At 33.9% G+C, this 25,177-nt stretch overlaps 1 protein-coding gene across 1 annotated transcript in view; it reads right to left on the reverse strand.

Moving 5' to 3' along the window:
• LRP1B (LDL receptor related protein 1B) overlaps positions 1-25,177 on the reverse strand; it is a 1,812,620-nt gene that overhangs the window by 517,699 nt on the left and 1,269,744 nt on the right. The window contains exon 32 of the mRNA XM_072757648.1: positions 9,400-9,549. Coding sequence (XP_072613749.1) covers positions 9,400-9,549 — 150 coding nt within the window. The remainder of the gene's footprint in view (positions 1-9,399; positions 9,550-25,177) is intronic.

Consider the following 25,177-nt stretch of genomic DNA (forward strand, 5'->3'; position numbering starts at 1 on the left):
GTACCTCAGGTGAATTCCAGGGTAGTGAATGTTCACAAATCTCATTGGCCCTAAATTTCTTTTTCTGGAAGGTGAGACTAATACTGCTTTGGCTTCTAACACATCTTACTGACTCTGGGTTCCTTTATCTATAAAATGAAACTAATAATACTCTCATAACCTTTGGTGAGTGAAAAGGAGTTAAGTTGTGAGTGCTTTTCAGACCCTGAAATGTTATGGCTAAGAAGGGGGTGCCACAGCTTGTCTGAACATAGCAGATCTTGATAGTTTGGAGACTGGAGATTCAGAGTGAAAAAAGGTTAAGGGGCCATTCATTAGTCCAAACAAAAAGTTCTTAAGAATTTAGCTAGACTGTGAAAGAAAAACCAACAGACCAAACAAACAGTGAAACAAATAAAGGGGGGTTGAGCTGTCAATTATAAAGGAAGACTGTCAATCCAAGGGACAGAGAAAGGGGTTGATAAAAGATTTTTAAAAAGAAGAAAAGGAAGGACGGGTGGGAGGGAAAACTTTCACAAAAAACATGGGCTTGATTGAAACTAAGTTTTAGCCTTTTTTGCATTCAGAGGGAGAGAAATATTTGGCAAGCTTTGATTTAAAAACCAAACAAGCCAACAAAACCCTGCACTTGACAACATGTAAAGTGGACTTGCACTGTACAAAACAGGAAATTACTCCTTAAGGTGGATTATTAAAGTTAAGAATTTGTAAGTTATCAGACCTGTTCCTTGTCATACAAAGACAGCATATATGATCCCTCACACTAAATTTTACTTTGAACTTCTGAGTCCTCAGTCTAAGGACTGTAGCAAGACTAAAATGCACCACCCTCACAGCCTGTCACTTGCCATCATTTACAGTATCTCATAGGTGCCATAACAACCTGCCACGATAATTCATTTTAAGAAGTAAAGTAGAAAAAAAAAAAAGGCTTTCGATGATTTCTGCATGCCAGTTTTACTGAGTTGTTTGTTGTATATATATTTTTCCACATTCCTATCATTATTTATAAGGTATATTATCTATCTGAGGACAATAATAAGTATGCAAACTGAGTACTAGATATGCTTTATTTTTAATAAATCCTAACATCAGTCATTATATCAAGTAATATTTGCTGAAAAGAATACAGATACATATAAAAAAAAATCAGCCAAGAAAGCGTAAATGTTACTGTAGGTAAAAACTATTTTTTTTTTTTTTTTTTTGCCATAAGCTTAGCATTTCTTTCCTCAGGTCAGCAGGGAGACAATTGTAACTGCTTTGTTGTAGAAACTCTCCTGGGAAGATGGGAAACACCTCTTCTGCAACAATATTAACACCGTATTCATTCTTAAGCAAATAAATATGAACTTCTCTGATACTCAGATGGTTCTGGATGCATTTTAATCTGTCAGCCTTGGCTTTCCCATGACAAACTATCCATGTGCTGAGACTCTCCACAGCAGCTATTATGATGACCTCAAATCTGTGAAGTGAGCCTATGAAAAGTATAATCAAATATCCGTAGGAATTCTATTTGTTAAAGCCTTCCAAGGGCTCTTGAAAGAGCAAATTAATTTATTTGGTTAACACTGACTTAAAACAAGTGTGTGCATAACCAAATAAAGAGAAGTGAAAAGCCAACTTTTTACTCAGTAAAAAGGGTTGAGTTTGATAGGAGTTGAGTTTGAGTTTGATAGGAGACTGAAAATGCACATGAAACGTGCCTTTCTCTCCTTTATTGATCCTAACAGTAGCCCCAATTCAATATCCTTCTCATATTTACATATTAAGCCTATTCGGGCAAATTGTTACTTGAAACAGATCAATAGTATGATATATTTAAACTATGATTGAGAACAGAAAAAATCAGCTGAGAGAATTTAGGTATTCATAGAAAATGCATAATTAAAGATTTTTTTTTTTGCCTTTACCTGTGACTCAATCTTTTATTTTTAAAGAGAAGTTAGCTAAGTTTTGCAAGTGATTTTAAGATTAGATAGCTACTTAGATATTTATAAAAAGTAAAAGCTAGGGGATCCCTGGGTGTCTCTGCGGTTTGGTGCCTGCCTTTGGCCCAGGGCGTGATCTGGGTGCCACGTTAGCTTTTGCTTTTTTTTTTAAATATTTATTTTATTTATTTATGATAGACATAAAGAGAGAGACGCAGAGACACAGGAGGAGGGAGAAGCAGGCTCTATGCCTGGAGCCCAACGTGGGACTTGATCCCGAGTCTCCAGGATCACGCCCTGGGCTGAAGGTGGCGCTAAACCACTGAGCCACCCAGGGATCCTCTTAGGGGCTGCCCTAAAAGCTAATTCTAAGACAAGAAACCTAAGCAATTCTATATTGTAAACAGTCACTGAATTCTCAATTAAAAGTCAAAATAGAATAATTTTGCCTAACAACTAGAATAGATTCATATGAACTCTGATTAGTATAACTTCAGAATGAATATTATTTTTATTGACGATTTTTGCTGTCTCTCCTGTATTGCTTCAACTTAATCAATGATTTATTTGCAACAATTTCTTGTACCCTAGATCAACCCATTATCAATAAAATCATACAAGGTTTTTAAGACTTTGTAACTCATATGGTCAAGGCTCATATTTTTTGCAGAATAGAAAATTAAAGACTACAGTTCAGAAATTGTCCCAAATCCATAGATTTTTAGTGAACAGTAGAAATCTCAAGCACACTTTTTAAATTGGTAAATATAATGACCTTAATGATTTCTTATGTTACTGTTTTTTTAAGTCTATGATTTAATCACATAATAAAGATTACTTATCTATTTTGTATCTAAACACTGACTTGGTAGAGAGGCCCAGGGAAGGCTGACCCAAGATGGGCCACTTTGGCATAAAGATTATTTTGAATTAAAAGCAATCAAAACCCAGCGAATGCAGGAAAAGCTCTTTGCCTTCTACAAAACTGCCTAAATTTACATTAGAAGGGAGAGCCCCTCCCCCCCCCCCCCACCCCGTTCTAGGAAGAGAACTATTAACAGAGATTCCCCTTTACCTAAATAACTTATCTGCAATAATAGAGCAACCTGGTTTTTCTAAACCTTTCCTTTCTCCTTGTTAGTGAGCTACTTCCGCTTTGTAGCCTCAGGCCCTCTCCTCCTCTCCTTAGCCCAGATAACCTCATGTTGCCTCTTTGCCTTTGGAATTTCACATCTGTGTAGATTCCTTGTACGTACACCTATTAAATTTGATTTTCTCCTGTTAATCTGTCTCATGTCAATTTGATTCTAAGTCTAGCTAGAAGGATCACAGGGCAGAGGAAGGTCTTTCTCTCAGACAACATTCAAGAAGAATCTGCCATGTTAACTTTGGACTTCTTATCTGTAAATACCATCGTAAAGATAATTTCCAAAGGTCATTTAGCACCATAAAACAAAACAAAAATTAGATGTGCAACTGAATCTCAATGAAACTACCTGCATCTTCAGTGGAGAGTAGCAAAGAACAATGAATAAAAAGCTCGTAATATGTGAGTGTGGGGTGAAGTTGTAAATTCAAGCTTATTCCCCTTATAGTACCCAGAACTCAAATTCTTGACCTAGAAAAGCTTGATAAATTACTCCCTGACACATTTTAATGGACCATATCATGATCAGCCTGTGATTAAATAAGATGCTGACCATTAAATCCACAAATGCCAAGGATTTTCAATAGAGACATACAGATTTCTTCAAGTTTGCTTATGTAGTTCTCATACCCTCACTTCTATTCTAAATCTATGGTCCATTTGCCCCTGATCCTCCCTGCCACACTCAAAAAAAAAAAAAAAAATACAAACTACAGTAAGTTATCATCCTATTTCCTGAATTCCCTCTTATTTTCTTCAAATACCAATAATTCTTTCAGCCAGTTCATTTGCTTTATTTGTTGTGTCTTTCCTCTCAGTACCATGCATTGTTTTTTCTAACTTTCACTTCAATGTGAATACAATGTACACTTCGCTCTCAAACTGCATATGCTGACAGTGAAAAGGAATACAATGTCAAATATAATCAATACATAACCCACAAACCCTAATTTTAGTCAGTTGTTTCAACCTCATTTTCACAAGGACACTTGAGGATGAATGGTGACTTGATTAACTTAAGTTTACCTCACTGTCTCCTGCAGGCATTAACAATCAGGAAAATGCCAGCTGGACATTAGTGGCCTTAACTCCATCCTCTTCTCTCAATAATTCAAAGCCATCAGTATAAATGATGACGATCAAACCAGAGGTGAGAACTAACTGGTGTTCTCTGGGCTGAATCAAGTACATCCATCCATGGTTTTTGTGATGGTTGTTTTTGTTAGTTTCCTTGATTCATATAGTGTTAATTTTCACAACTAATCTATACAGTATGTTAGCCTGCATTTTTTAAAATATTACTACTTGCTAACATTTAAAAATTATGAGATTTTTGTTTTGTTTTCTTTTACCTGGATTTTTTGCCTTCCTTGCAAAATGAAAGATGTGGCACGACTGTTTAATGTTCTTTATGGCAAAAACAAGTGGAGTTGAGAGATGAGGCATTAGTTTTCTCTAGTTTTATCATACTTCCTGTCATTCCCGTTTGAGTCTGGATATGAAGCTTAGACTTAGTTTCTACTGATTGTCGTGTTGGAACGATTGGGTTTTATTATACCTAACACACTTTACTATTCACAATTGTTTTGATTCTATTAAATAAGTATTTGATTTTGTAATTCTGTTCATAAATGAATGAGTTCTATAGATGGAATAAAATGTAGAGTACTTATCTCTTGCTGTTTTAACAAATACCCCCAAAACTTAGTATTTTAAAACAATAAACACTTATTGTGTCACATAGTTTCTGTGGGTCAGGAGTTTGGGAGCAGGCATATGGGTCGTTCTGGCTTAAGGTCCTTCTTGATGTTGCTATAATGCATTGGCTTGGCTACAGTCATCTGAAATGTTAACTGAGATGGAGGTTCTACTTTCAAGATGACACACTCATATAGCTACTGGCTGAATGTCTCAGTTCCTTGCTGTGTGGACTTTTCCATTGGTCTGTGTGGATGACCTCATGACATGTCAGCTGGCTTTGTCCTGAGTGAGCCATCCAAGAAAGAAAGGACAAGGAGGAAGGCTCTTGCCTTTTTATGATGTTGTGTCTAAAGTCATATACCATCACATTTGTCTCATTTTATTCATGAGAAATGAGTCACTAAGGGTAACCCACATTTACGGGGACAGAAATTAAGTTGTACTTCTTGCAAGAAGTATCAAACTGTTTGTGAAATCAAGATAGAGCAATCTTGATTTGGGGGTCTTGGACTTGGTTATATCATCAAATAATTGCTTTACTTATATCTAGGTATTACCAAATACTTTCTACTTTACCTGATCTTTTTTTTTCAAGATCTTATTTGTTTATTCATGAAATACACACAGAGAAAGAGAGGCAGAGACATAGGTAGAGGGAGAAGCAGGCTTTCTGTGGGGAGCCTGATGTAGGACTCGATCTCAGGACCCCGGGATCATGACCTGAGCCAAAGGCAGAAGCTCAACCACTGAGCCATCCAGGTGCCCCTGCTTTACCTGATCTTAATATTTCAAAGTACTTTTCAGTTTATTTTGTATATATTATTCTAAGTAAAACTGAGAACTCTAAATAGTTATAATTTATAATCTTTGAGATTTGAAAAAATGGTAAGAAGTATCTAAAGAGATTTTCTCATTCATTTTAGGAAAACTACTTTTAAATTTTAGCAAAATACAAACTTTCAGTTAGTTATCTATTGCCGAGATAGTATACCTAGGTAGTATACTCTGGTGTGTGACCTGTAGCTTCATAGCACAATTATTTCCTTGTTTTCTAGATGTGTAATTTCAGTATTACTGTAGGCAGATAGCTTCTTAAACATTTATAGCTATAATCATCAGTAATCCCCCACATAGTAAGTTGTAAAGTTCTTCTGTTTTACTTTTGCATTGCCTTTTTTTTTATATGACTATAATACTTAGTCTCAGCAGGAAATAGGTCATCACCCTTTATTCCATCCTCAAAGAAAATGAGTGCAGATTCCTTAAAAAAAGGGGGAGTGGGGATCTGAACAGCAGAGCAACTTCAGAGCCAAGCTAGGGAATTTTATAAAATAGAAGTTTCCCTGCTGCTTCTCTAAGGTACTGTTCTTTAAGTTTTAAACCTCTGAACTAATGATGCATTTTGATATATCCATTGAATGCATTGTTGACAATGGAGGCATTAGTAAGTTTTATTATATTAATTTTTATCTTTTAGGCTTGATCAAATTATGGTGGCAGGGAGGAGTATAGATACATGGCCTTTCACTTGCTAAAATAATTTTAATTTATGCAAAGTTGGATTCCGATGCAGTGCTGATGCCATATCAGTTTCACGGTGCTGACACAGTATAGGCATTATAATTTCTCCCAAATTTTCTCTCTCCTATTTTATCAGGGAACAAGACTACCTGACTTTATTTTATTTTGCTACAAGGATTACTGCTACATTTTTGAGACTTTGTTTACAGCATCGAGTTCTGTAAGTTTGGTATTCATTTTCTACTAAGTGCAGGGTGGGTGGCAATCACGTTACCAGAAATAAACCTTTACAAACCTTTCTATTTTTCTATGAGGAAATGATTTTTATAGTGTATATATATATAAATATATATATATATATACACATACGTGTATATAAGTATATATATTCACTAAGAAGTCAAAGAAGTTTTTTGAAATGTTTTAACATATTTTAACATTTTTCCCTCTAATTTATTGTGTTCCTTGGCCATATTACTTGCTAGTTTGGGTTGATTTCATAAGGTATGTTAGAATTCAATTTTTGAAAACATAATGTGGGTGGTGATTTGGGGATTGTTGCAGAATTTAAACTCTGCTATTTCTAGTCTGGTAATTTGAAATACATACAAATACACATAAAACAAAACTCTTGTTAATGTGGCAAAGCTGAGTAAAATAAAATAACCTTATTTTCCTTATTGCCTTGTAAGAAAATTATAAATAAATTTGTGCTTTAAAATAACCTACTTGTCAGATACAATCTGTATGTGTTAATATGTGAGTGTAACTTCTGAAAACACATAATGAAAAGAATGGAAACATCATGTTCTACAAACAATATAGGAATTGTCTAAAGACTAGAAAACAAATTGGGACATTATTAAAAATAAGCTTTTTTTTTTTTTTTTTTTTTTTTTTTTTACAATTTTAAATTCCTCCTCTGAAGAAAAACTCTTAAAAAAAAAAAAAAAGGAAAAAGAAAAGAAAAACACTGGGGATCGCTGGATGGCTCAGCAGTTTAGCTCCTGCTTTTGGCCCAGGGCGCGATCCTGGGGTTCTGGGATCGAGTTCCACATTGGGCTCCCTGCATGGAGCCTGCTTCTCCTTCTGCCTGTGTCTCTGCCTCCCTCTCTCTGTGTGTCTCTCATGAATAAATAAATAAAATCTTAAAAAAAAAAAACACTAATTCTAAGAAATAATTAGAAAAAAATGGTGAAAATGATAGCATGAAGACAGCCATTTAGCATGATATCATGATAGCATATTATGTCATATATCTGCAAGTGGTAAAATCCGAGAGTGCTTTAAGATCAAATTAAGTGACACTAGACTCTATCTTTGATATTTGTATAAAAATCTACTTTCTCAAAAGTTTATTCCCATACATTTCTATGTGATTCTCACAACAACTTTGTTATTAAGGCAAATATATTTATTACCTGTAATTCTCAGCTATTGAAACTGAAATATTCTTCATGATTAACAATTGATTGAAACAATCTCTTTTCTCTCTCTCTCTCACAGAATGTTGTTCAGTTTTGTTTTGAGAAGTGTCCATGTTTATATTTATATTTCAGAGACAAGTACACTGTCTACTTAAAAGATTTTAAATACATGTTAAACTGAACTGAATTTTAATTTTTTCCTACATCCCAGATTCATCCTGTTTAAATAATAATTTGCAATATCTACACCTTATTCACTTTCATTCAGATATTTTAAATCTAATTGAAATAAAAGGTGATAAAAAGCACTTTGTTTTAGTAGAGAATAAATTTTCATATCCTTCTCAATAACTATTTACTTTTAAACCTTATTATTATTATTTTTTAATTTACTTATTTATTCATTAGAGACATGGAGAGAAAGGCAGAGACACAGCCAGAGGGAGAAGCAGGCTCCATGCAAGGAGCCCGATGCAGGACTCAATCCTGGATCCTTGGATCACGCTCTAAGCTGAAGGCAGATGCTTAACCCCTGAGCCACCCAGGTGTCCCAAAACTTTATATACTAACTAACAGTCATTAGTGAAAACAAAACCAAAAATAATTAACATTCAATGTGGGAAATGACAAAAGGTGATGACTGTAGAATATTGATTTAAAAGATTTATTACCTATATAAGCATTTAGAAATATATTTGCATTGTTATTTCATAGTATTTATACATCTATATAATTATATACACATATATACACACAAATACATATATGCTATCCTGAATACCTCATATTTAGAATTGCTAATATGAAATCAGTTTTCTGATTTCCTGTAATCAAACATAACTACTGAGAGTCTATGTGGGAGATTTAATCCTGTATTGCTGACCTACCATGAATGTCAGTTTAGAGCCAGTCATTCATTAAGTAAAGCCATAGCCATCTTACCAAAAAGCATGTCTTTTTGATATCTACTCTTACATCTTTCCTAAAACACAAACCATTTTGTATTAAAACTCATATTTCAAAAATCCACTTCTAATATCAATACAGTAGAAGTTGATTATTTGTTCTTGAAAAGCCATACCTCCCTGCTAGCTTCCTAGAATCTTTTTTTTCCCCCAAAGACTGAACCAGAACAAATGGAAATGAGGCTCAAATTAGTAAGGCTACTCATCTCTAAAAATAAGAAAATTATTTGTGGGAGAATAATTTCATTCTTTGGTCAATGGGCCCTGTGGCCTTGTTTTTTGAATTATCTGTGTGGATCAAGCTATCCTTGATAAGCAGAGATAAGCCAGATTTGACTTTATTTTGACAAATACATGAGGCCCTTACACTTTAGAACACTGCAGTAGAACAAAGAAAATAATCATAAAATAATACAAGTCACAGGCAAGAATCAATAAAGTAAAGTAAAGTTTGTATTGCTAACAGCACAAAAGTCCCTGTTCTGGATAATCTTATAAGTATGTTTGCTAAGGTTAAAAAAAAAAAAAGAAGAAGAGGAGGAAGAAGAAGAAGAAGAAAAAAAAAAAAACTCTCATAGAGATGTGTAATTTGAATGTGCTTCTGGTGTTAATGGAGCCTTAACTTTTCTAAGCTTTTAACAGGTCATAATTAATCAACCCCCGATCAATACCGAGCATCCTCACTATAGAACCATTGCACTTACCCATGATGGTTAGGGCTGTAGCTTTTGTTAATTCTTCTTTCATTGACTCTATTACTTCTAAATTACCACCATCCAGGTTGCATCTATTTATGGTTCCATTTCCCGAACTGATCCAATAAAGCTTGTTTTCCACGTAGTCTATCGATAGACCTGTAATTAAATTATACAACTTAAACATAACAGTAGCCATTTAAATAGTAATGTTCACCTACCACTAGATTTGAGGGGAAAAAATAAGTTGCAAGCTTAGATTTTTGTCTTTAAAAATAAGACCTGGCTAATAGGGAAATATACTGTTTTAACTATCTGTGGAACAATATACTTTTATAGGCACTTAAGCGTTATCTCTGTTGATACTCAAAACAATCTTGTGACACTGAGAGCAATGACTGTCTTATTTCATGAATAAGAAAAATAGTACCCAGAATAGTTAAGAAATCTATTTGAGTCCATAGCTAGCAAGTGGACATTACAGAAATTTGAACAAAGTTTCAATTTCCAAATTGAATGCCTGCCCTCTTCACTACACTGCTTTGCCTCAGAAAATTTTAACACATAATACTCTTTTGGGAAACTATTATCATTGATGAAATTTTTAATCACCCCCCTTACTTTCAGTAAAATTTACTTTAGGCAGTTTTAGATTCAAGTTGCTGGTTTCAACTATTTTCAAGTAAATACAAAGGTAGAAGAATTTCAAAATATCATAATGTCACTGAAGCATGGGATTAGTTGGGCTTATTTAGGGGCTGTCATGGGGCAATAAACCATCTAGTAAGGGAACCAAGCCAAAGGCATAAGATCATTATCCTTATGTCACAGTATATCACTGTAGGTTAGCTTTATTGTATTTTACGGATAATTTCATATGTTATAGCAGTTTTCATGGTTTTCAAAGGTCTCAGAATATGTGTATTTTTATTACCAAGTGTTCTTGGTATGCTTAATTACTGGCATGTTCAGTAGGCTCAGTGTTCATGTTATAACAATAACTCTGTGGCTCCATATTGGTCTTCTATGATCCACAACTGCTGTGGAAAAGCATATGTGGACATATACTCAGGCATACAGTACACTAAATTATTTCTGGAATCTTCCTCAGAAAATGAATGAAACAAACCACAAAAAAGAAAACAAAACAAAACAAAAACAAAAAACCCCAAACAAAAACCAAACAGCTAAACAAACAAAAACCTTGCCTATTAAAAAAAAAAAAAAAAAGCAAACAAAACTAAAAATCAACAATTTTCCTTTTAAAAAAGGAAGGAAAGAGACACATGAAAGAATCATATGAGTCCCGGAGCACTGAGAAACAGTTAAATATAGTCCAAATATTTCCAGCTACAGATAGTCTCAATCTAGAGAGTAGAATTGATTTATCAGACCACTTTTAATCAAGTAGAAATAATACTACAAGTCTATATAATATATCAGCTCTTTGTTGATTTATTGGTATGTTTTACTAATAGAAGTCTGGAAGGTACAGAATAAACCTAATAAATAAAATTAGACATTTCAGGGATAAAGTATTCAGATTTTTTTATGACTACTGTGGGTGGCTGGCTTTAAATACTTGAGAAAATAATCAAATAAAAACTATCATATTCATATTATTTGGTATAATATTTTCAGGTTGAAAGTCATCCATCATTCAATTTTTTATGAGATACAGTTTGGCTATTCTGTAAGTACTTTCTGAGTCACCTCCATGAATTTTTTTTCTAGTAACAATAATGGTTTGACCACTTAATGTTCACTTGTGGTCTATTTTGCTTTCTGCTTAGTTGGCTATCTAAATCACCTAATTCTATCTTTAATCAACAATGAAGAATATCTTACTAGAGATTTATGGTACAAAATATATCCCAAGCATTTTACAGTCAAATTTTCAGTAAAAATTGAATTAAATACATTTATGAAGAATTCCTTCTAAGCAGTTATCTATCCCTATGTATTCTAAATTTTATCTTTCAATCAAGCCAAACCAGCAGAGAGCTATCTGCATTTTTAGACCACTGGATTTTTGTTCTTCATTTAATCTGTTGCTCAATTGAGCTCTGGCATTTTGCCCTTGATTTAAATGAAGGATGCTATAAGTAGCCATAGGAAAACCACTGTTACACTTCCTAGGATATAGTGCCTGAAATAACATATCCCATAGTGACCTCTTTATACAAGGACCCAAGGGAGAAATGTCTTTCAGGGCTCTGTGCCAAAAAAAGCTATAGTGGAAAATATAAAATTGTAACTGATCATATTTCTCTCTTTGCTTTTGCTGCAAAGAACCTAAAGAGTCATATTTGTGATCCATCTGCAGAAATTATAAAGGAATTGCATTTACACCACTACCGGCTTCAATAGACTAATCTATTATTTTTCTTCACCTTAATTTTTAAAATCAATATTATTGCCTGGCTTTTCTTAAGGGATTAAATTCATCCAAGATTCCCCAGCCCCCTCCCCTTTTTTAAGGAAAGGGTGCGTTAATACCAAATGTGCCCAACTCCAGATTAATACACATGTGCCCAAATGTGTCAGAACTTTCTCATCTACCTAACACTCTATGATTTCTAGACTCTACCGTAGGCTGTGGAAAGCAAAATTTTACAGAGCTGGGAAGTTACTGTGTTGGGGTCAGAGTTCCCCAGAGTTTACTACTCAACATTTTCATGGACTTCAAGTGCCTCAAGAAAAGAAATAGTGTGATAGTGAGCTTTTTGATCTTCAATACCGAGCATAATGCCTAGAGAAGAGAAGAAAATTTATAAACACTAAATGCATGAATAGGTTACTTAATTAATTCCATTATGAAGATTGTAAGTTGTCTTCAACAAGTTCTGCCTACTAAAGTTGAATTATCACCACAACAGAATTTCTTAATACATTGCCTAAACCCAGATGCTCCGACAAAAGGGAAGAAGGGCAGTAATTCAATAGGTCTACTTGGTATGGCTTTGGGTTTTGAATCAATATTAGGATAGAATAGTTTAGGATTAATCATTTTAAGATTCACAGGAAAAAAAATAATTAAGTTCCCATATTAAACTACATATTCATGTGATACATCACCTAGCTACCTATGTGTAGCTTTGCTTCTGTTAAATGTATTAGTTTAACCTCTGATATTCTTGAACATGTTTATTTCTGGGATTACAAAAGAATTAAAATATTATTTTAAGAGTTTTTTTTTTTTATTTATTTGAGAGAGAGAGAGTATGAGCCAGGGGGAGGAAGGGGAAGAAGCAGACTCCCCACTGAGCAGGAAGCCCGATGTGGGGCTTGATTCTAGGACTCTAAGATTACGATTGGAGCTGAAGGTAGACATTTAACTGACTGAGCCACCCAGGTGCCTTGAATTGAAATTTGTTTAAAATCCTATTATGAATTCAAGAAACTGGTGATGTATGTTTTAAATTCATAGATACATGAATGTTTAGAAGTACGTATTTTTTAAGTGTTTAATATAAATGTGTTCACAGCATAAGATTTTTTTTTGTCATTCTCATACACTTAGTTCTTAATAACATTGAAGAAATAATTGGTGTCCACTTATTGGAATAATTTCTGAATCCGGTCTCTGTTGCACTATTTCAAAAGATGAATCATTAAGCAGTAAACTGATAGTGCTCTGATGCAGTTGAAACTACTCAGTGATTTTAGAGTGCTAAATCAATAGCCATGAGAAAACAGAATATGAGTGTGTTTATAAAAGTGTCCTAAAACCTATGCAAAGAAATATGATTATGTTTGCAATAAAAGGTCCTTAGAATTGGTGACAGTGACTGAGATTAAAACATCTTCAAAAGGACTGTGGGATATTTCTGCAGAATATACCACTATTAATATAGACTCATTTTTATAAGACATGTTTATTTTTAATACCATCTGGGTTTGGTATTCAAAAGAATAAACCTAGATTCAATAATATAACAGGTATATCAAAGGAAGAAAAGTCATCATTTAAATTGAAAAACCTTTATGAAAAGAAAAATCTACCTTTTCATTTTTCTTTCCTATTATTGTAAATAGGCAGAGTTAATTCACATGCTTTCATTCTGATCCTGTTTATTTTAGGCCGAAAGTTTCCCTTAATGTATTGTGCTAACATTTTGCCTTAAATAGGCCAGTGTATTTTTTAATTGGGACAATGTAATTTGTCAAAATTATGTAATTGCTCTCATCATAGAAATGCATTGATATAAAAACAACTGCATAATATTTTTTTAGAAAAAATATAGTCTATATTTTCCATATATTACTAAATAAAATTAAATCCACTGAGTTTTGAATTTTGTCATAGTTCAGGGGCACCTGGGTAGCTCAGGAGGTTAAGCATCTGCCTTTGGCTCAGGTTCTGATCTCAAGATCCCAGTCTCAGGGTCCTGGGATCTAGCCCCACGTTGGGCTCTCTGCTCAGTGGGGAGTCTGCTTCTTCCTCTCCCTCTGCTGCTACCCCTGCTTGTGCTCTATCAAATAAATAAATAAAATCTTTAAAAAAATTTTAAATGCAAATATGTAAAAAAAGGAATCTTTAAAATTAAGGCTTTCTTAAGATGATAATTTCCTAATATTTTTCTGACACCAAATTTCATTTCAAATTTTTATCCTTGGCTATGCATTACAATTATCTGGAAAACTATTAAAAATACTGTTTCCTGGGCCTCATTCCCAGAAAGCCTAATTTAATTGGTTTGAGTCAGTCCCAGGAATCAGTATTTAAAAAAACAAACAAACAACAACAACAACAACAAAAAAAAACCCCACAAACTCTTCAGGTGATTTTAGAATAAAAACAGTAAGAAATTCCTTTTAAAAACTGCATATTTTTATAAACCTTCAATTTGAACATGTAATAAGTTTAATGAGGCTTTTTAAATATTGCTGGAAAATGTATCAAAAGGAGATCTCTTTGGAGGCAGAAGAATGCTAAAGATATAGGTGGGGAAGAAGACATACTATGGATATTAAAACACAGATAATTAACACTAAAGCCTCTACACATGTATGAAAAATAATATTGAAATCTTCTAAATATTCTCCTTATAGCATTATCTTCAGACAATAGAACACAATTCCTTCTGCATCTATGATTGTGACAGTTGTAAAAACTGACTATTGAAAATACACAGTAAGTGAAGAAATATCATAAAATTGCATCCCCTACTATACCTGTAGAAGAATTGTAATATTCTGGAGACTCCAAAATGGAGATATTTTCAGAGTTCACCAGAAGAGGCATGATTTTTTGGGGAGGTAAAACTATTTCTGAAACATTGAATTTTTGGCTCCAAAGGAGCATGGTTGTTCCATGGCAAAGAAGGGGCTAACTGCCTTTTCACTATCAGGCTATCTCAAAAAATAAGATTGCTTTGATTTTGTAAGTGCAGGAATAAATATGCTGAAGAAACCTGAGAACTCTTAGTGCTTCATTCCTGCTTCTCTCTGAGGTAAATATAAATATAAGGTACCGTCTTATATTTAGTTAGCTTGTCTATTCATCTCCGGGCTCATCTACAAAAGGCTAGTCAGCCTTCACCTTGCTACATCCTCACTTCACCATCCTGAAATTGCTAATAATAATATAATAGTGTCTAGCACATAGAATGCACTCAATAAATGCTCGCTATTTTTTAGTACTACAAGTTTTTGTATTTCCTTTTCAAACTAAAATCCTATTCTAAAATTTACAACCATCTCTTTGGTAATCCCCACAACTGATAGTTTGGAGATAACTTAATGTGAGGTATATTCAGATTGCGCACTCCGTTAGTAATTTCAGTCTCTCTCAATTATGCAGGTACATCAAAATGAGAACCTTTTATTCTGTGAAGCCCCAGAAAAGACATGCTTCAATCTGGGAGAAAATATTTGCAATCTGCTTATTAGACAATAGAGCACAACTCCTTCTGCTTCTGGGATTAGGATAATTGTAGGAAGTGGCTACTAAAAACACACAACAAATGAACAAAAGACTAGTATCAACAAAATTACACTCAAAACTCAACAATTAAAAGAAATCCAATTACAAAACTGGGCAAGAGAAATGAACAGATATCTCAGAGAAGAAGATATACAAATGATAATTAAGCACATGAAAACTGATGTTAAATATCGAAAAAAAAATGCAAGTTAAAATGACAATGACATCACTATATACCTGTAAGAATGCCTAAAATTAAAACTGTGACAACACTAAATGCTGACAAGCATGCAGAGAAACACTGGATCACTAATACATTGCTAGTGGGAATAAAAATTAGTACAGGCCCTCTGGAAAACAGCTGGGCAGTTTCTTATAAAACTAAGCATACTATTCCCATAGGACCCAGCAACTACACTCCTGGGAATTTATTCCAGAGAAATAAGAATTTATGTTCACACAAAAACTTGTACATGAATGTTTATAGCAGCTTTATTTGTAGTAGTCAAAAATTAGAATCATCTCATCTCCTTCAATCTGAGAATGCTTAAGTAACATGGCTCAGCAATAAAAAGAAGAAAAGTATTGATATATTCAATTTCAATGACTCTCTGAGGATATAAGCCGAGTGGAAAACAGCCATCCATAAGGTTACAAACTGTATAGTTGCATTTGTATAACATTTTAAAAACACAAAATGTTAGAAATGGAAGACAGATGGTGTAGGGAGGAAGGGGAGAGGAGGTGGCAGGCAGGAGACAGGAGATCTGGTCATAAAAGAGCAGTGTGAAGGACCACCGTGGTGTTAGAATTATTCAGGATCTTGTCCTATTATTTTATTCCTTTGTTTTTCCACTATCCATAGAACGTCATTCATTTTATTCAGTATCTTGACGGTGGTATTGGATATAGGCACCTATGCATCTGATAAATTTAGATCTTAAAATTAAAGACACAAAACTAGTAAAACATGAAATCTAAATAATATTAATGGATTGCATGAAGGTCAGTCTCCAGATTGTAATATTTTGATGTCATTTTACATAATGTTCCAGTGGGAGAAAATTAGATAAAGTATACATGGAACTACTCTGTCTCATTTTTTATAAGTTCATGTGAATCTAAGATTATCTCAATAAAAATTTTAATTAAAAAAAAAGCATATTATTCAAGAACAAGTTGAGTATGTAAGGGATCAGAATATGCCACTCCAAAATATGCCACTTTGACTTAAGAATTATTTTGATTTGAAGACAAGGGAGAAATAGCACACAAAAAATAGAAGTTCTTTGCCCTACTTTTTTGCTAAAAGCAGTCCTAGCCTCTTAATTAGTAGAGACCAGTCTAGACTCTTAGGAACCCAGGTACCGAGAGGAATCTACATAATAAATCAACCTTTATCTTCCAATAGTTTCCCTCAGATATTTGCCTTCTCAGAGTTTCCTCCCTTGCAAGTCTAGAACCCTTTTCCTTTGCTTTGTCATCTTTCTACAAATTTGCTGTTCTTTGTTGAGATGAGCTCAATTTCTAACCACTCCTTTGGGTTACTGAGATCACTGAGTTTCCCTGCACACATGTGTGTCAGTCTTGTTAATAAACTGTTTTTCTCTGGGTAGTTTGTCATTTGTCAATCTAATTTCCAGGTCCCTTGCCAGAGAAAAGTAAGAAAAAAAGGGTTTTTTTTTTTGTTGTTGTTGTTGTTTTTACCTTCACTGCAAGTGTCTATACTATTATCTCAACCAGATCTAAATTTCTTTCTTGAAATCTTCCCTCTCCATTCACTCTGCATTAGGAAGTCACTGACAACAAATAGAGTTGCAGAACTAATTAGTTCTTTGTTGCTTATCTCATAGAGCTAAGACTCAGCATCTCCCCCATCCTCCCTAACATTAATCATTTTATCTCAGACAATTTATCCTATATTTCAAGCTCTTGACGATTGGCAAAAATTATGTGCTTGTAAAATAACACATGCAAAAGTAGAAGCAAGATCAGACCTGGTGTCAGGCTTTTCTTGAGGAGTGTTCTGTTCTAAAAGATCATTTTAAAAGGTTTAATGCCTATAGTTTTATAATTCCCCAAAACTATAGTTTATAGCCTGATAGGTAACATAAGACAAAATATTTTTATAAGCACTGGATTGGGTCATTTGAATATTTTAAAATTACAATTCCTGTCAATATCATCCTAAACATTCCCTTGTGTTAGATTTTTTCTCTAGACACAAAAGAAAATTCAGAGTTTTTAAAATGTATCATAGGGGCAGCCCAGGTGGCTCAGTGGTTTAGCACCGCCTTCAGCCCAGGACATGATCCTGGGGACCTGGGATCGAGTCCCACGTTGGGCTCCCTGAGTGAAGCCTTCTTCTCCCTCTGCCTATGTCTCTGCCTCTCTCTCTCTGTCTCTCATGAATAAATAAATAAAATCTTTTAAAAAATAAAATAAAAATAAAACATATCACATGTTTTTGCTTTTCATGCTTAGTTTTCCTTTCTACTAAGAATAAGGTAAGCCCCTTCTCTTCTGTCCCTGTCTTAAAAACAAAAACATATTTTTCCTTCAAGATCCAACTGAAATTTCAAATATTACCAGTTTGGGTCCTACACTTTTCTCTATTTTTCTTGCTCACACAAAATCAGTTGTCTCCTCTATTTTTAGAGTCTACTTATATTACCTTATGGCATCTAGAAATAGTACTCGTGAATGACATTGCATCAAATGATTTCTAATTATTTCTGTCGTTTTTCTTCACTCGACTATGCCTTTCTTGATAATGTATCCCAGGTTTTATTTTCAGGGTCTGGCACCTACTATACACTTTGTAACCTTTTTTTAATAACGTTTTTCTTTTTTTTTTTAAGCTTCATGACATTTTAAAGAATCAGTAAACAAATGATCAGAGTAATGTATATTAATGTGTAATTTTAGTATCCGTTTGTTAATTCCTCTGGCCTTTTTTGTAAACTCTTCTTAACATTTCTTTTGAGGTTCATGACCTTATACATTGATTATGTTTCATACATAAGTGACTATGTCGAGTAGATTAGTGTATTTAAAGAATATAGCTACATATAGCAAGTAGGAAAATACATACAAAAGTTTGTTTTAACCTTATTTTTAAAAAGTGAGTTCCCTTGTATTCTTTTGATGTGATTAAGAAGTGCTTATGAATGTTATCCAAGAGTAGATTTCAAAATTCACATTATTCAACAACGGGTTGGAATGATTAAATAATAATTTTTAAAAATTTTTGGTAGGTTTCAAAAAGGTGTATTTGAAGGTTGGGTAAACAAATGACTTTTGGTTGGGATTACATTGAAAATGAAGGGAGAATATCAAGAAAGTATATAGTACAGTAGATTCTTAAGAATAAGCCATGAAGGATAATGCTGATTGACAAGCCAAGTTGCTTTCTATGAGGCTTAAGGGATAAATTCATAATATGTAAACATTTTAAACATGGAAATGGCTTTAAGTAGTAAATTAAAATCCTCTGTTATGCAAACTGCTCTAAGCACTTAGTTATCCTAGACTGAGAAATAAATCTTAATTGAGAATATTTAGTTCAACAATGGATAACAGGAATGTTGATTTGTATTTAACAGAAACAAACTTATTCAGCCCAAACTGCCTGAAGGCTCCAATTACTTGGTCTTCAGTGATACACAGCCCTAAAATGCCAACTTGGGTGTTTGATAAGATTATGATGCACTTCTATTTCAAGTATGTCACACATATGGATTTAACAACAAACAAGCAAGGGAAATCCAGTGAATTACAACATAAAAACAATTTCAAAAATTAGAAAGCCTAGTATATCAGTGACACTGCAGTTCAAAAGTAGAATTTAAAGATTCAGAAATAATTAATAGCGAGGCACAATTGGCACAGAGGTGAAATTGCTTCTTGTGTTCCCTGGCTGCTTAGAAAAGCTGACTGCTGTGTCCTAATTGGGCCCACATTTTTCAGGAGTACTGAAGTTATGAATTTTTTTCCCCTTACTTTCCATGCTTGAAAGAGTACCAGTTTTATTCCCTGATCTTAGCTTGAGGTCAGGTAATTACTATATGAGATCAGCCTCTCTGAGCATAGCATAATGGTTAAGATTTAATATGGCTTTGGAAGCAGATAAACTTGGATTTGAATCCCCCTCTACTATCCATCACAGGCAACTAACTTCTTTCAACAAGCCTCACTTTCTGTATCTGCAAAAGAAGGATAAGAGACCCTTCCAGAAATGATGAGTGTGATCTGCTTAATGCAAAGCATTTCACAATCGCTTGACATGTTTTAAGTGCTTAAAAAGTAGTCAGTATAATTATGTTATTTTTGTTGCCAAAGTGATGATGATTCTACTGTATCACTCAGCCTAGGCTAAGTACAAGCAAACACAAAGGTGTGGCTTCATGAGGAGAATACAAGTTCCATAAAGGGTGATAGATAATGATTGTTTTGAGTTGATACCTTCCAGCCTCACCAAGTAGAATATTGTGTTTTCTCCTTTCATTCTGGGAAAAAAAATTTATAATCTGATAATCAATATGCCTGAGGAGAAAAGCAACTGAAAAGTAGCTCCTCCTTTTGTAATCACCCAATTTTCTTCATGGAAATGGTTTAGAGAATGCAGTAGGTAGGAGTTTAAGCCAGAGATTGCCCAGACAGACTCATCATGAAAAAATAATTACAATAATTTCCTGCAGTGCAAAATATCAGTGCAGTTCGATAAGTAAATAACAAAGTAATAAATATCCCTATGTATATTATTTCATGGGTATGACGATCACGTACACCAAGAAAAATAGGCTTGTATGTATTTTTTACACACATTCATATGTCCATTCACAGTACTAAAAAAATCCACTTTAGAATTCATCTTAGGGAATAGTTCCAAGAGAATCTTATAAAGTGGGATTACAATGCCATCAATTCCTGGGAGTATTTCAAAGATTCTTCTATATGAAATGTTTCCTTATGAGACTTAACTTTGATGCTAAAAGAGGACTTTGGATGTCTCCCTTTGACCTTAAACTTTCTAGTTGGTATTTTCTTTCCAGTTTGGCTTTTGGCACAGGTGGAAGATAATGAGGGCAAAGCATTCCCTGATGGGAACCAAAACTACCCCCTTAAGCAATAAGGACTTCTCTGAACCAGCAAGGCTCCTCCTGAGATTGACTCCAAGATGATGATCCTTTTGACTTTCACTGCCTACCTGTACATACCCATGTACCTTTGCCCCATATTTTGCTTTTTTTAAACCTGGAAGTATTTTCAGCATTCTGGGGGCAGTCTTTGAGACATGAGTCCACTGCCTTCCCAGTGCTGTTGGCCTCACTGAAATACATTTATTTCACCCTCACTCCTTTCTCTGCCTTTGGATTTTGTCATTGGTGAGTGACTAAATCCAGTCTGTTTGGGCCCCCCCAGGAGCCAGGGGCTCTTGCACTTCTAGGTGTCAGCTACAATGCTACACTAAATAGCAGTTCAAATTTGCATATAAAACAAACAAAAATTTGCCCACTTATTTGCACCATGGCTCTAAACTATCCAGAGGAGAGAAAAAAATAAGTAAACAATAGAAAAAATAATAATTGTTTAAAAATGAAAATAATCTGAAATGCTTCAGATTTTGTGTAAAGCAGTAAACATTATGTTGTTATTGAATATATTTTAAGAAAACGGTTCAGGCACACAGTGAAAACACTAATTAAAAAACAGTTATTGTGCAACATTATTTTTAATCTATTTTAATCAGTGCCTGTAACACTCTTGAAACCTGCATCATCTTACCTGGCCTCCATCTTACCCAAATAAAGAAGCTGAAGTGACTGAATATAGACAAGACTTTTTCTGCTATAAGCCAATTCAGAATAATATTTTTAAAGTTAATTTACAGATAATAGTCTCTTTAGCCTATTGGAATAGATCAAAAATTACAATAATATGATCAGAATGAAGAAGGCATCACTGTACAAAGAATTTAGTTTTATTTTTACAGCTAGTACTAAGAGGACCTATTGGTAAGTAGATTTTTGTCCTATTCTTTAATTTTATGAGAAATTTCTGAGGTGCTAAGGAGAGCCAAATGGCCACAGAATTAGACAGGAGAGGGAGGAGAAAGAGCAAGAGAAGCTTGTGGAATAGCAAATTTGGAAACCAAGTATCTCCAGTGTTTCCTCCCTAGCTAGCCGTGTTTTATTTATAGGCAGTTTTGTTGACATAATTCTTATACTCCATGCTTTGAGAAAATTATGAGTATTCCTACTCATCAGATAATTGAAGGGAATGCAACATAGACATTACTCAGATCACTTAATATACACTTTCACAAAGTAATCTTAGTCAGCTATGATATATAAATAAATCTTGGACCCATTCAATCATGGAAGAGCCTGTTGTTATTGGATAGGAAACAGTGGTCACTTCATTCAGCAAATATTTGTTGAAGATCTACTTCCATGTCAGCATTGAGCTACAAGTTAGGACACAATGGTAAATAAAACAGCTATGGTTACTAACTTTGTAGTTTCCTTTCTAGTTGGTAAACAGAAGTTATTCAAATTTCAACAAGCAGAAATCTAAAATAATGACAAGAGCTAAAAGGTGAAGGGGTGCTAAGGGTGTCTTTTAAGAGATTTCGGCCTTGTCAAGAGAGGTCAGGAAAGCTTCTTTGAAGAAATCATATTTGAGTTGAAATCTGGCAGACAGCAGACAGACAGACACTTGAGATGGGAGGAATTTCTGGGCAAAGGAATATCTTGTAAAATACACTGTTAGAGGAAAGAGTCTGGCAAGTTGAGAGAAGCATAAAAGGAAAATATGGCTGAAGTGGATAACACTCAGGCATACTGCAATTCCTTTTAGACAGCAAATGCCATGAGGAAAGGTCTATTATCTCCCCCTTTTGCCTTATTTCCCAGTAATTGGCACTCTGTAGGAACACACTTTTTTTCCCTTTTCTTCAAGAGGCCACATACATACACCAACACAAGAACCCTTACCACATGTTCCTGACTCCTTCTCCTTCCTACATCATTGCTACAAAGCAAGTATTTCATAAAAAGCCATCTTTGCATCATCCACAGCGCATAGCATAACATGTTAACATTAACCACTTAATACATAAAATTGGATTTAAGAAAACTTATTGTAGAGATGTTTTTCTTTCTTTTTCTTTTTTTTAATTTATATATGTCTACTGAAACATTGTGAAGTTTTTTTTTTTAATTTTTTCTCCTTCTAGGTTAAAAAGGACATGGTATCATACTTTATAATAATCTATACCAAACATGCTAAATTCAGTATAATGAAGTCATTTCCTAGCCTCCATTAAGAAAGCATTGCTAATTAATGTCAGCTAAATTTTGTCTACTTTCCATTTTTGCTTAATAGAGCTTTTACTAGATTTTATGTAAATATTTATAGAAATCTATGTTTGGATCAACATACACAATTGCTGTATCTGTGGGCATACAGATCAGTGGATAAAATACAGGAAAGTTTGTGTTTAAAACTTGTGATGCTAGTTTAATGTGTCAATCTGTCTAGGCTATCATTCCCAGTTGTTCAATTAAACACTACTTTAGACTTTGCTGTGAAGGTATTTTGTAGATGTGGTTACTTTTGCAGCCAGTTGACTTTAAGTTAAGGGAATTATAGTACAAAGTCTAGGTGGGTTTGATCCATTTAGGTGAAAAGCTTTAAGACTAGAACTAAGATTTCTATAAGGAAGAGGAAATTGTAACCAAAGTCTAAGTTTAAGCTGCTGCCTATGACAGTCCATCCTGCTCAAGGATTTCAGATTTGCCAGCTTCACAATCTCATCCAACAAATCCTTGTAATAAATCTTTTTGTATATCTATATTTATATAACTATATCTATCTATCTATCTATCTATCTATCTATCTATCTATCTATCTATCATCTATCTATCCACATACATTACTGGTTGTGTTTCACTCATGAAACCCTGACAGATACACAACTGTCTCCCATCTCCTATTGTACATCATTTTTCAGAGTCAGCAGTGAAGAATACATTAGTGTACACAATTCTTCACAAAGGATGTTTTTACTATATTTTAAATGAGTAAAAAAGAAACGCCAAAAAGAACCTATTATGCAAAGGCTTAATTTTATAAATGAGAAAATCCAAAACACATCTTATTATCTATACTACCGTGGCTTTAACAACCACTATCTTTAATGGTATAATTCACTATGTTAAGAAACCTTTGTCCTGTAAGTTAAGAGTTGAAGATAATTTTACTGCAAATTTCAGGAACTTCCTGGATACCTATCTACTTTCCAGTGAAAAAAAGCAACAAATGACACTTTATACATCAATACTCTTTGACTCACCTTCCCTCAAAATCTTTCTGTATCTACCAGTCCAAAATTATATAATGATCTTTACCCAATAATCCTAACCAAGCGTCCAACTGAAACACCTGTCCTATACCAGACTTCAAAATCTTAATTACTATTTCAATGTTGCTTTTCCCTGAGACACTGCTAAAACATTGATGACTTAATATTCTCCCTCAGTGTGGGAAATAAGAAACTCAGCTTTGACTAAGCAATAGGTTGTTTTAGGGATATTTTGAAGAGCCAGCTTTATCACAGAGAAGAGATGAGTAAACACTCATATATTTGCTACTAAGACTGAATAGTATTATTTTACTATATTTAATTTGAATCTTTTTATGAAATATGAAATAAATGTTACTAATACAGTAAAGTCCCTTTTGATAAAGATGAAAGGAGAGCATTATTGCTCCTTCCCAAAGTGAACAGCTGTCATAAAATTGGTGTGCATATTTCCAGCTTACCAATTTCTATCATTTTATAAATATATTCATCCAGGAGCAATACATATTAATGTTTTATGTTTCATTTTGAACTTACTTAAGTGGTACCATTCTGCTAATTACTTTTTTCACTCAATGTTTCTGAGATCTATTTATGTCTTTTTGTATACATATATACACATAAACATAGCTGTATTTATATACAGGATTTCAGCATGTAAACATGCTGTATTTATTATACTCATTCCTCTTTTGATGAAAATTTAGGTTCTTTCATTGATGCATTGAATATCCTTGTTACTTGTGTCAATGATATATTCTTTAGAGTATATAAGTGTAGAGTTGCTGGACATAAGATATTGCATATGTACCTTTAAATCTAAACATAGTTTCAAGGTAGACACCATTATCTCTATCTTATGGATAATAAAACCGAGCCTTTGAAAAGGAAAGAAGAATGTTTAAAGTCACACAGTTAACAAGCATCAAAGCAGAGATTCAAATCCCTATTTGTTTGGACTAAAACTTTTTCCCCAACCATATTGTCCTCACACAACAAAGGAAATGTTTCATGTCAATATGAAAATCACTAAGTTGTCCTTAGTTTCCAACTTCCTGAAGTTCATTCTTCCTCTTGTGCTTTACATCTTGAACAATTGAACTCACTTAATTTGGAATGGGGAGTTAAAGATGGTGACTGTTAGCAGATGTGTTAATGACCTACCAACACAGAAATATCACTCATTTAGGAAAGCAAGGGAAAACAGGCAGGAGATTACTTCAGCTGCTGACTTGATTCCTATGGACATCAAAAATAAAGATATCTGTGGGCAGAGTGCAGTAGGATACCTTGGGGTGAGGATTTGCCACAGAACATCCAGATATCCAAACACATAAAAAGGAAAAGTACTTTGTTACATTTATGTATGGACAACACAGTCTCTCATTCAGCATTGCAGAAAACATCAGTCTTAGCACCTGGCTAACATGATTAGTTAGCTAAAGTAGAAAGTTAGAGTAGGAACTTGTAAGTAACATCTATTTGTAAAG

Source organism: Vulpes vulpes, chromosome 5 (genome assembly GCF_048418805.1).
Source record: "Vulpes vulpes isolate BD-2025 chromosome 5, VulVul3, whole genome shotgun sequence".
Lineage (NCBI taxonomy): Eukaryota > Metazoa > Chordata > Mammalia > Carnivora > Canidae > Vulpes > Vulpes vulpes.